The 12,906-nt window shown below is 37.0% G+C and overlaps 1 protein-coding gene across 5 annotated transcripts in view; it reads left to right on the plus strand.

The window, feature by feature from the left end:
* Positions 1 to 12,906, plus strand: part of cacnb2 (calcium voltage-gated channel auxiliary subunit beta 2) — a 173,187-nt gene that overhangs the window by 99,694 nt on the left and 60,587 nt on the right. Inside the window, exon 1 of one of the 5 annotated variants that reach the window (XM_008112465.3) lies at positions 2,229 to 2,474. The exons of the other annotated variants lie outside the window; for them this stretch is intronic. Within the exon in view, the coding sequence (XP_008110672.1) occupies positions 2,442 to 2,474 (33 nt within the window). The 5' untranslated portion in view covers positions 2,229 to 2,441. Of the gene's footprint in view, positions 1 to 2,228; positions 2,475 to 12,906 lie in introns of those variants that run through there. 5 annotated transcript variants of the gene reach the window in all.

Raw genomic sequence — 12,906 nt, forward strand, 5'->3', positions numbered from 1 at the left:
AAAAAGGAGAAATGCATCAAGTTTATGTTTATTCCACTCATGTTAAAAGCAACCTGTGATGTCTTGTCTTCTGGTTTTCCCAAGACATTGTGTTGCAGACTCACACAAAGATATTTATAGTATGCTGTAGCTATTATTTTTAGCTATTGACCGACATTAGGACTTTCTGTAAAAGCTACAGCAGAGTCAAAAGAATATGTAAAAAGTATGCAAATGGTCAGTAGAATCTAGTTTAATGTGTTATGTCTAATAGCCAGTTTATGGATGAAACCCAATGGTATCTATTCACTGAAAAAAGGATGCCTTTGGTAGAACAGCCTCTCTCCTACCTCTCAAATTACAGGTGGAGGAATTTTGGTAGCAGATGTGGCGGAGAGAATACAAGGGGCAGAGTGGATGATGAAATCACATTGCACCAGCAAATATCTGTTTATGCAATTTTTGAATTCATACTAATTATTATAGTTTGTAACAGGAGATAGTAATCTTTTTCAGTCCAAAGGCTGAATCAGTGCTATTCAGTATATAGTCTTCAATTGTGTTATACCTAATGTTGTATCATCATAATAATCTCTTGTGTAGAATCATCATTATATACGTTCTGATGTAAACTTTAATGCAGCTAGTTGATCAATCTGTAGCTTCATCCAAAGTGTTTATAGGCTGCATCATGTGGCTACTTGAAATTACATGAGGTCCTAGTCAAACAAATTTCTTGTAGTTCCATATTAGGAACATTTACATTTTATTTATAAGTATACTTCTTCCTTTGAATCAGTAAATCAATTAAGATGTTTTGAATGTGAAAACTGAATAAGAAGGCCAAAATTATTTTTGCTATTTGTTGTGTGCTTGCAAATTGTCTCTGACTTATGGTAACCCTAAGATGAACCTGTTGTGGAGTTTTCTTGTTCAAAAGAGTTTGTCTTTTCTGAGGCTGAGAAAATGTAACTTTTGCAAGGTTTTCATAGTGCAGATCTGAATCCTGGTTTACCACACTCCTTAGCTAGTATTGTAACACTGCAACGCGCTGGTTCTCAAAGTTCTATTTACTATGTATTTTTAATATTTAATTGTAAGCTATCCTGAAGTTTGAGGGTAGGGCAGAGTATAATACCGTAGTAAATGACATACATACATGTTGAAAGACATACAACAACCCAGTAAATGAATTACCTCAAGGAAAAGGTGCATTTATTATAATCTGGAGAGAAGCATTTTTAACATTCTTTAATGGGACAACCATATCAAAACTTTATATCAAGGAACTGCAATTTATTGTGGATATAATAATATAAAATTGGGCAACTTTCCAAACTGACCCCCCCCCCCCACACACACACACACACACTACTGTACCATCTATAGATTTGAGTGGGTTAGAAGCAATGGGAGTCAGAAAAACAGGGAGCTCCTATTCCCACCACAGCAATGGGTGATCTTCTTGTAATGGGTCTGAAAATTAGAAGGTGGGCCTGTCAATTACTCAGTGCAATTCTACCCCAACCCCAGACACCACAGGAATGAAAAGAACCCCACCTTTGATATTCCAAATGAATCTTCAAGGGGTATGTAGCTAAAGCACTGTTAGCTTTGGAGTGAACTAGTGGGCTTCTGACTGGACATCAGACTCGTGCGATACACTGTACATCCCTAATAGGATGAGGGTTGTGGGCTTAGCTGATTTTCCCCCCCATTTCTTCACCTGCTATCTCTATGTTGGTGGCAGTGACAAGAGCAAGGAAAAAGAACAAAAAAAACTCCCCATAGTTTATCTTTCTCTTTAAATATCTGTGCAAAAAAGAGAGGGTGTCATGTGAAGGACCCCCACCCCAGGGCAGTGTTGGGATTATATCAGAACTACTTTCCCAGTAAATATGGTTACCTTTCTACCACTTTAATTTTAATTCTCAAAGCCCCAGATTTTCTTCAGTGTTGTGTCACAGTCACATTTTCTCCTTGGCTGAAAAATGCAGGCAGAGAAATAAAACTGAGTAATGTCTTGATTATTCCTACTGGCTGCTTATCATTCTTACTGTTTTTTCAAGTACTGTACTTTACTTATAGCCAATCAGCACAGGGCTAAAACCATGTGATTAGCATGGGACTTTGAATACTCAACCCTGGTTGTACACTTCTACTAATAGAAGTAGATTAAGATAACACATCTCTGTGGATGCCTTTGCTTGTTCATGGAATTTTTTTTCTACCGAGCTTGCCAAATCATCATTTCCTTAACTGCCTAGAGCAAGAGGGTTTGTTTTTGTGTCAGCCAGTAATATTTAAAGACCATTTTAAGCGTGGGAAATAGTTTTCTGTCCCAGCTGTAGAAAGTATTTCACTAGGATGGTGAAGTTTTAAGAGAACACTAGATGTTTCTTGGAATGTTTGGATATAGTAGCGAATCCTAACAAAAATAAAAAGATCTTGTTGCTACAAATATGTATCTTTACGACAATGAAGACTATGAAGGGGTAAGCTATAAACAAAATTGTACATAAATAGTATGGGGAGAGGGACTTCTGGAAATATTCAAGCTATGAAATAGAACAATCCCCTCACAGCTTTATATGAGGAGGAACAGTAGTAGAAATTATGTGAAAATTGAAATATATGCAATGATAACTTTTTGAATCAAACATAAATTAATTTGTGAAAATGTTTATGTTTGCATAAATATATGTATTATGTGTTTATGAAAATTAGGTGTATTTATGAACATTTTACATGTAATTGCTTAAAGTTTCTTCAACAATAATTATAAATATTCCAAGGATATCACCTTAAAATAATTCTCATGGTGTGTCTTATTTCCAGGGAAGTGTATGCAGATTTGTAGTTTATATATACTATAACTATATGTTACAGTGTCTACTGGTTCAGATAATAAGCATATTCACAATCATATAGCAAATAACAGTCTTTTATAATATGTGCTAAGAATGGTATATAGATCAGCATTATAATGTGGAAGCAGAAGCTGGATACAAGGTTTAGAATATAAGTTTTCTTAATTTCCCTAAGTAATCAGTTTGATAGTTGAACATTAACAGTTTACTATTCATATTTTGAGTAGTACATTGCTAGATCCCCTGGATACATATTTATCAATTAATATTATTGATTGAGAATATAGCCTTGTACTATTACTCAGCATCATAGCTTTAAGCATAATCATTCTCCAAAAATTAGATTGCTTTTTCACTTTGAATTTAGAAAATAGGTCATTTGTAGAAAAAAAAAATCTTTGCTACTATTTAACATAAGTTTCTTCCTTGATTAGTGCGTATGTCTTTTGTCCTTATTCATACATTTGAATTTATGCCACTCATTGCAGACAGTTGAGAAATTTTATTAAAAAAACAAGAGTAACTGAAAGATAAATTGGTTGGTAAATTTAATCTCCACTACCATCACTAGGTACCAGATTCCTGGAAACGTGGCAGGATATATGTGACTATATTTTAGGGGAGGGGGGACTGGCAAAATCACCTCTGAGCATTCTTTGCCTAAGAAAACCATATGAAGTTCATAGAATAACCATACTTTGACAGGCATCTTGAAGGCACATTCACATCTGCATTGTACTGCTTCCATTCGGGTTTGGGATTATATTGCATATGTGTGTGTGTCTTTAGTCAATTTGCAACAGCAGCTTCCCCTGCCCTCTCTCATAGTGTTTCACTGTTCTCCCTCTCTTACTTACCCATGTATGATAATCCATACCCATCCAGGTCCCTCTGCTGGTATTTCCCTCAAATATCAATTTTCCTCTCATCAAAGTCCTTGGAAATATTTTTCCCAATTTGGTTCTTCAGATTTCCCCTCTTCTGCTCTTTGGCCTCCAGTTGTCTGCACATTATTTAATTTTGGGTTGGAGTAAGGTAGGTGAATAAGTTCCCCGCTAAACTCAGAAATCATGAGTTCTGTATTGAAGAAAATATTTTCATAGTCTTAACCCACACAAGCAATTATTTCTGAGTCACTTTACAGCAAAGTACAGCCGGATGTGTGGCAGAGAAATTAAGAGGTTTCTTTTAAGTTTAAATGTGCTGTTAATTACAATTACAATAAGAAATTAATTTTGGATTTCAATAGTATAGATTATAAACACAATAATAAAAACTGAGTTAATTATAGTAATTCTCAAGGTGTCAAAGTAAGTAGTACTAATGTGTTTGTTGGTCCTATAAGTCACAACAAATGTATTAATTACAAAAAGTATGAAACAATAACTGTCACAGTAGTTTAGCATTATATGCACACAAAATAAGTTTTATAGACTCGTACTGCTCAGTAAGCAAGAGGGGATACCTTTCTAATAATGCTCCTGTTGCAGGGAGTTCAGTTTTCTGAGACTGATCTCTGGAAAGTTACCAGAAGAAACTTTTGAGATATATATGCCCCATGTCCTTATTGAGAGAGCATGGGCGGAGAGGGGGAGATTTTAAAAATGAAATAGTGTCTGCAAAGAAGTGTGTCTTTTTGATCTTTGTTTAAAAGTACAACATGATACTGTATATGTTAACATTGAACAAGTATCAAAGTAGGTCAAAATCAATACATAATTGTTTTGTTTGAGAATACGTTGGGTCGATATAGTTCACATTAAAGAGAATTATAAATACATAATTTTTGGCACTTTGAGCTCCGGGTAACCGTTCCATATACATGTATATAATTGCTGGGATTTTTTTGCACACAGATGCTGTGGGTAGAGTGTGACATATCAATTTGTACATGTCATCATAGGAATGATACAGTTCTAAGCATTTTCAACCCTGTACAGGGTTTGTAATTAATTTCTGTTGCCAACCTTTGAATTTGGGCATACCATGATAACAGATGGTCTAGTTGGAATCTTATATGTCTGCTGTAGAAAGGCATAGTATAGAATTGTCACACTGCAGCCAGACCTCACAGTGACTTTTCCAAGCATCTGTCATGTGCTGCCAGGCCAATGCTAGCCTTGTTAACTCCAGGACATTGTGGAAGATTAAAGTGGCCTGGGACTGAATAGACCCAACTGTTGTCACCAAGTGGGTCAGAGGCTCACTAACAAGGAGAGACCATTAGAACCAAAGGGAAAGTTCATTGGAGAGCTATTCCCTTTTCCTCAGTCCTCTAGGCATTTTTCAGTTTTGGAGGGCAGTAACTGCAAGTGAGGACTCCATTGTCATGTTTGAAGTAAAAGTCATCTGCCAAACTGAGGGCATCATTTTGTCCTTTACCTCAGCAAAGTATGTTGAAAAGGAAACCTCCTCAGCAGGCATTTAGCCGGGGGGGGGGGGGGGGGTCCGTGAGAAGGCCTTACATTTATTATTTAAACTGTTACGTTTATTCATATCATTATCTGATCACCATGCTCAATGTATCCCATTTCCATGGGGTATTGGGATAACGATACAAATGGTTTGCTAGGGTAGACCCTCTCCCGCTCAGACTCAGCCCCTCCCAAAACAAAATCCTGGCTACGGGCCTGCTCCCCAGTCTCCCTTTGGGCAAAAACACCTCAACTCCAAGGGTAATCTAGTCTCATGGTTTGCTCACCACAGACAGCTGTATTTTGGAAGGCAGGCGTAGGGAACTCCCCCACCCTTCTCAAGCTCCAGAACTCAGAAAGGTAGAACACATCCCTATGTCAGCTCCTTCCCAGCTCCCAGGCCCCAGAACCCAAAGAGACCGTTTCAGAGCTCCATCTTTCACTCAGATAGTACCAAGGTGTAAATTGACCTTTAGTATTCTCCCCTGAAACCTGTCAGTGAAACCTAAATACAGACACCATCCTAAAGCCAATACCCCAGTGCCCAGAAACAGTACGTAATAGTAGGGAAAACCCCGAAGAGGGGGCAAATTCCTACACAGCTCCAATAGGCAACCAGATAAACTCACACTGCACTAAGGGTAGGACTGCCAGGTCTTAAATAGCCTCTGGCCCTGCCCTTTAAATGTAGCTAGCCTTAGTATGTGCACTGAGCCAATGTTAAGTCAACTTTTATCTAGGGAGGCTATTAAAACTGTCCCCTTGTCCATAGCACCCATGGCTGTGTGGGCTGGGGTACAAATTATGACTTTGGAAGTAGGAAAGATTGAGCAATCGGCTCACAGTGGCCTGAGGTTTAGAAATTTAGAAATTATTTTGACTAGGGCAGTAAAACCTTATTTTTATATTCAACGCCTTCTATCTCTGGAGACTGCATACTGTGCAATATCAGAGTTCACAACTGAGTTCTCAAAATGGTGCATTTGAACAAATAATTAATGTGCAGTTGTAAAGTATGTGCTAGCATTATGATTCTTTCATCCACTACTCACCTATTACACCTGTCAGGTTCATCTGTTGAAACTGAGCGTATAGCCTTCCCTACTGTACATGTTTTTTCCCCTTTATATTCTCTAATTTTATTTTAATTTATTTTTTATTTTAAATTGTCAGTAGTCCAAAAGATTTTTTCCAGATGTTGACACTCTGCTTTCATACACCCCTTAACATTTTGATTTAAAAAATGTTCTTCCTTACATAACCACAGAAGACTTATATTGACATCTGAATGATAGAACAGAAGATGTTGTATGTCTGAAATTATCTTAGGAGTTGTCTTAGCAGAAATCGACAGCAATTATCAGTTGTATCATATTTATACAACTGATAATTGTATCAGTTGTATACTTATTTAATTAATATCATGATCTATTTCAGTATTTTAAGTACTAACAATATGAGTCCCCTTGAGGAGAGAGGGTGGAATATGAATAAAGTTGTTGTTGTTGTTGTGGCAACATTGCCTGGATCTTAACATAATTATGGCAACAATTTGTATCAATATTAACAATTTCTGTATTGATTAGGATGATTCCAAATCTTCTGTAAATAGTAATTCATCTTTTTTTGGGTTAAGATACAAATGATTGTGACACTATAAATATAAACGTGATCAATGCATATTACTGTAACTGCCAACAGTCACTGTATCCATCAGCAATTACCTCTGTATGTCATATAAATTTCCAACTATAAACACCAGTAATTGTTGGCATATAATGGAATTTAGATTATTCCCGCAAGATTCCTGAATTCCTAATTCAGATAAAGGTTTCTGTTTGCATAGAAATAGTTAATAAGGATCATGACATATTAGATTTGTTTAAAGCATGTAAAATGTTTTAATCTACTGTTTCTAGGGGAAAACCCAAAGGTTCCTCAGAGTAATGTCTAGTGTAATTGCTGGAACATTGGAACCTGCAATTATAGAATCTTCTCACTGAGAAATGAATAAAAATCCTGAGAGATTTCACTTCTTATATTGATTTGTTTGTTCAATGTTGTTTGCAACCAAGTGTGTTTTGAATATGAATACCTGCATTTTAATTCTTCAATGTCAATTGATTTTAGTTAGCTTTAGAATGATGTACCACTTAAACACAAATTGGAAAATGTGTCTTCTATTTTTACTAAGTTTTCCAATGTATTTCATATAAGAATTTTAACTTCAGCATTTCCCCTGCTGTTTTTTACTTCATTTATGAAGATGATGTCTTCAGAATTATTTATTTTTTTTACAGAAAATGAGGAGACATATTTGAAATATTTTTCTACAATTCATTTGAGTTTATTTAAAAACATTATAAAACATTATAAGAAGGGGAATTTGGACTGTGAACGATATTGTAATATTTCTTGGCAAGAGAGAATGTAATTTGTCCAAAGATTTCCAATGCAGATTAGGGATTTGAACCTGTCTTCCAGAGATTGAGGGTTTATCTACATTGACTGCTTAATCTGCTGCCAGTCCAGAGCAGTAAGATTTTTTACTGGCTCCAGGGGTGGCCAACCCAGTATGATGAAGAATCTACCTCATCCTGCTGGCCCAAAACCGGTTCGTCCCTGGGGCTGGGGCTGGTAGGGACAAGCTCCTAGTCCCATACTCAGACCACCACAGCATTCTGGTTTTCATGTAAGAACCATGCCCACAATCCTCTTTTGTAAGAATAAAAATATAGCAGAGATGGATGTAATAAATAAAATTGTATATTTAAAGAAATTTCATCTGGAACACATTATTTATTATATGCTTGATGCATGAAAAGGAAATATGTCATTAGCTCAGTCGTTGCCATTGTTAGAATTTCCACCCAGTTTCTACAGGAAACATATTTCTGCAAGATAATTTAAAAATTACTTTCTATATTTAGGGCACCGTGAACTAAACTATGTTGTGATTATCTCACCACTCCCCAAATATTGTTACATCCAGAAAAAAGAATTTGGTGTCATCTGAAATAATGCTGGAAAATATTCTTTTAATATTGTCTAGTGTGATTTCAGATCATACTGAATTCTTTTTTTTTTTAAATCAGTGCTTCTCAGTTATCTGCTCTGATGGAGAAGAATCCTTTTTGTTTTTCCTTGTCTGTTTTGCCAGTGTGCCAGGAAACAATAACATTTCTCCCTTTGACTTCCCTTCGAATGTTTTTTACTCTAAAAACCTTGCTATGGACCAGCATCCAATGGCCTGTGGATCTGCACTGATCTATGGACAACAACTTTGTTGTAGTTAACTGCAAGTTAAATTTTGATTTATGGCAACTCCATGAATAAGAGATGTCCAAGACCCTCTATCAACCGCCCTGCTCAGGTCTTAACAGACTCAGGGCCATGATTTCTTGATTGAGTTTATCTGGAATGCAGTCTTCCTCTTTTCCTACTGTCTTATATCTTACCAAGCTTTGTCTTTTCAAATGAGTCATGTCTTCTCATAATATGTCCAAAGTATGACAGACTCAATTTAATCACTTTGTCTTCTAGGGAGAGTTCAGATTTGATTTGCTCTAACTTATCTTTTTAGAACCCAGCAGTGTCTGTGAACTCTTTTCCATATCCCCATTTGAAATGAGGGTATGAAAAAAATTATCTTCATCCTATCCTTTAATGGTTTGCTAATCATTTGTGGTCATTGTTGTTGTTTGTTTTGTTTTGTTTGTTTTTTGTTTTGCTTTCTTAATGTTCAACTGTTAGCCTGCCTTTGTACTTTTTTGTTGTCATTATTAGGTAATCTTTCCTAGGCTTTGCTATTTTGGCCAATAGTATTGTGCATATCTTGACTTGTTGATGTTCCTTCTGCTGAGTCTAGTCCTTGTTTATGTATATGTTCACCATGCAACAGATATGGTGATTAAATGCATTGGGCCAATTTGTAACCAGTCATTTTCTCTATGTTCTGTCCTGACTGTAGCCTCTTGTTCTGAGAACAGATCAAATATTTTGGGCACACTTATTTATTTAAGAATGATTTATACATTTTCATGATCAATATAATCAAAGGCATTGCTAGAATAATCTATAAAGCACAGGCTGCTGGCACTGCATTAAATTTGGTAACAGCTTTGGAAATCAATTTTTCGTTTCCTTTTAATAATTACACTATTGTAGTGTTACAAAGGCAATGGAAGAAACAAATAGAATCCATCATAAGGTTCTTTGTATTGGCAAAAGGCCTTTGCTTTGGCATGGAGACCAAATTTCTCTAAGATTAGATTTAGCAAATGTCATGAGCAAATAACCCTTTTGGACTCCTCTGCAGTTTTATTCACATAATACAAAATGCTGTTGAAGTAGTATGACTTTACAGTGCCAATGCTTATTGTGTAGTGAGTTTAAGAACATATGAGAACTGTATGGCAAATCTATGTTGGGCTAGTGTTCATTTTACCTGAAACAAAATAAGATATTGTTAATTAAAAATACTAAAAATATCAATGTTATTATTGGCAACATTACTTTTTTATTCTGCTAAGTATATTTACTCAATCATATACTTCTAAAAGATGGATGTCAGAACTTGAGGGCCATTGAGGATACTTTTGTGTTGAAGTGTATTTTTAATGAAATAACCTAAGAAGCTAAAAAAACAATGTTTAGCTATGTAGGTATCAACATATTACACTTTAAAAAGTATAAGAAATACGGTAAGGAAAGCTCAACCTCAACATGAATTGAGACTAGTTAGGAAAGCAAGGATTAAAAAAAGGATTTTTCAAATATGTTCCAAAGAAGAAAACGATGAACAAAATGGTGGGACTTGTGTTCAACGAGCATGGGTAAAATGCTAACAGATCGCAGCCCAAAGACAAAACTGTTCAGTATGTATTTTGTCTCTTTTCTTTTCTATTCTTTTTTCCTTTTTTTTTTTTTTACAAAAGGAACATTGTGCTTTATACAATACCTGAGACTTTGGTAATGAATCTGGATTACAAATCAAGATAGTCAAGGGGATAGGCAGGAATTACCTAGTTAACCTAACGAGTTCAAATCTACAGGTCCGGATGGACTGTATCCTAGAGTCATATCATGATAGGCCGAGTGTGATTGCCTTCCAAGTGTCGGGTCTTGGCGGTAGTCCGTAGGTGACTGTAGATACCTATTCTTGATCTGCATGTTTTTTTCACAGTGAGAACATCCATTTCCAGATGGAAGGTGGTCTTGACAAGGGTTGGCATGATGCACTTTCCTCTTGACACGTTTCTCCCTTTCGCCCTCCAATTCTGCTTCTTGGTAACAGATGACCGCCAGTTAAAATGCTCAAGGACCAGGGTTTCCCAGTTTTCTGTGTCTATGCCACATTTTTAAAGGTTAGCTTTAAGACCATTTTAAATCTCTGTTCCTGTCCACCAACATTCTGCTTTCCGTTCTTGAGTTGAGGGTATAGTGATTGCTTTGAAAGATGGTGATTGGGCATTTCAACAACGTGACCAGTCCAGCTCTGTTAATGGCAAAATATCATCACTTCAGTGCTGTTCTGCCAGAACGCTGACATTTGTCTGCCTGTTTTCCCAAGAGATTTTCAGAATTTTTCAGAGGCAACGCTGATGGAATTGTTCCAGAAGTTGAGTGTGATGTCTGTAGATGGTCCACATTTCACAGGCTTATAATAGGGTTGGGAGGACAATAGCTTTATAAACAAGCATCTTGGTCTCCCTACGAATGTCCCGATTCTCAAACATTCTCTGTTTTGTTTGAAAAAATGTTATACTCGCAGAGGTCAGAGGGTGTTGTTTTTCAGTGTTGATGTTGACTTTTGTGAAGAGGTGGCTGCCAAGATAGCGGAAACGGTCAACATTTTCTAATGTTACACCATTAAGCTGGTATTATAGAGGGCTTGTCTGATGCCTGCTGAAAGAGCACTTTGATTTTCTCAATGTTCAGTGAGAGGCCAAGCTTTTCGTATGCTTCTACAGAGGCATTTAGACTGGCTTGTAGGTCTTCTTCTGAATGAGCACAAGCTGTATTATCATCAACATATTGGAGATGTATAACAGACGCTGTTGTGACCTTGCTTTTGTCTTTCAGCCTGCTTAGGTTAAATAGCTTGCTATCTGCCCAATAGACAATTTCTATGCCGGTGGGAAGCTTCTCATCAACAAAGTGCAGTATCATAGTGATTAAATGAAAAATAAGGTTGGGGCAGTGACACATTCCTGTTTTACACCTGATTCCACCTTAAATGGGTCATTTTGGAAGCCATTGTTGTCCAAGACTGTTGCCATCATGTCATCATGGAGGAGACGCATGATGTTCATGAATTTGTTAGGGCAGTGGATTTTTTGGAGGATGGTTTAGAGAGCACTTCAATTCACTGTATTGAATGCCTTTGCAAGGTCAATGTACAGAGGTTGATTTCGTTCCCTGCATTTTTCTTGGGGCTGTTGTGCAGTGAATATTATTTCCACTGTTCCTTTGGAGGGGCAGAAGTCGTTCTGGGATTTCAGGAGGATGTCTTCTTAAAAGAATCCCCAAGCGTCATAGATATCTGCAAAGTGTTGGATTTCTTGAGCCTTTTTTGTCCACCAGATGTTCTTGAATTCTCTGGTCCTTCTTTAAACCTCAGCTTTTGCACTAGTGTAGATCTTTTTTTAGGAGTACAGTTGGTGTCTCTCTGCTATATTTGGAAGGCCTTTCTTTTCTTATTAATTAACTGTTGGCTCTCATTATCATTTTCATCAAACCAGTCTTGATGTTTCTTAGTTTGATGTCTAATGGTTTCTTCACAGACTATAATGATAAAGGTTTATTCCAATGTTCCTCAACATTTTCAGGGTGTTCTATCGGTAGATGATCCTTGAGTGTTGTTTGGAGAAATGCTCATTTAGAAGGCTCTTGAAGGGTTTAGGTGTTCATTTTACGCCTTATCTTTATTCCTTGGAGTCTGTGTTAAGGGGCGATTTTGATGGCCATCATGGATTGAATTAACCTATCCAGCAGTCATCAGCGCCTGTCATGGCTCTTGTGAGAAACACATCATGGCGGTGTCCGTTACATATAATTACATAGTCTAAGAGGTGCCAATGCTTTGATCGGGGTGGTTTCATAATGTCTTAAGCTTGTTTTTTTTGGTGATGACAAGGTTCTGTTCCGCACATTTGGTGAGAAGTAGGATGTCATTCGGGTTGTTGTTTTCAATCCCATCCTTTCCTATGATCCCTGGCCACAGGTCAAAGTCTTGTCCAACTCTTGGATTAAAATCCCACAGGAGGAGAGTTTTGTCTTCCTTAGGTATCTCCAATAGGATGGTGTCCAGTAAAAAATGTCTGTGATGTCTTCGTCAGCGTCTAGTGTTCCTGCATAGGCACTTATGGTAGTTGCCTGCTGGTTTTGGCAAGATCACTTCAAAGGGTTGAGAGTCTTTCATTAATGCTGATGGATGCTTCGAACAAATGCTTCACAGGTTGTTTCTGATAGCAGAGCCGACTCCGTGTATTCTTCGTTTTTGTTTAGGTAGTCCCTTCCAGAAGAAGGTGTAGCCTCCTTTTCCTTTCTTCAGCTGTCCCTCTCCTGCTGTCCAGGCCTGTTGAAGTGCTCCTATATTGATGTAAAAGCATCTCAGCTCCCTTGCAATAATAGCAGTCCTG

The sequence above is a fragment of the Anolis carolinensis genome, chromosome 6 (assembly GCF_035594765.1).
Source record: "Anolis carolinensis isolate JA03-04 chromosome 6, rAnoCar3.1.pri, whole genome shotgun sequence".
In the NCBI taxonomy this organism is placed as follows: Eukaryota; Metazoa; Chordata; class Lepidosauria; order Squamata; family Dactyloidae; genus Anolis; species Anolis carolinensis.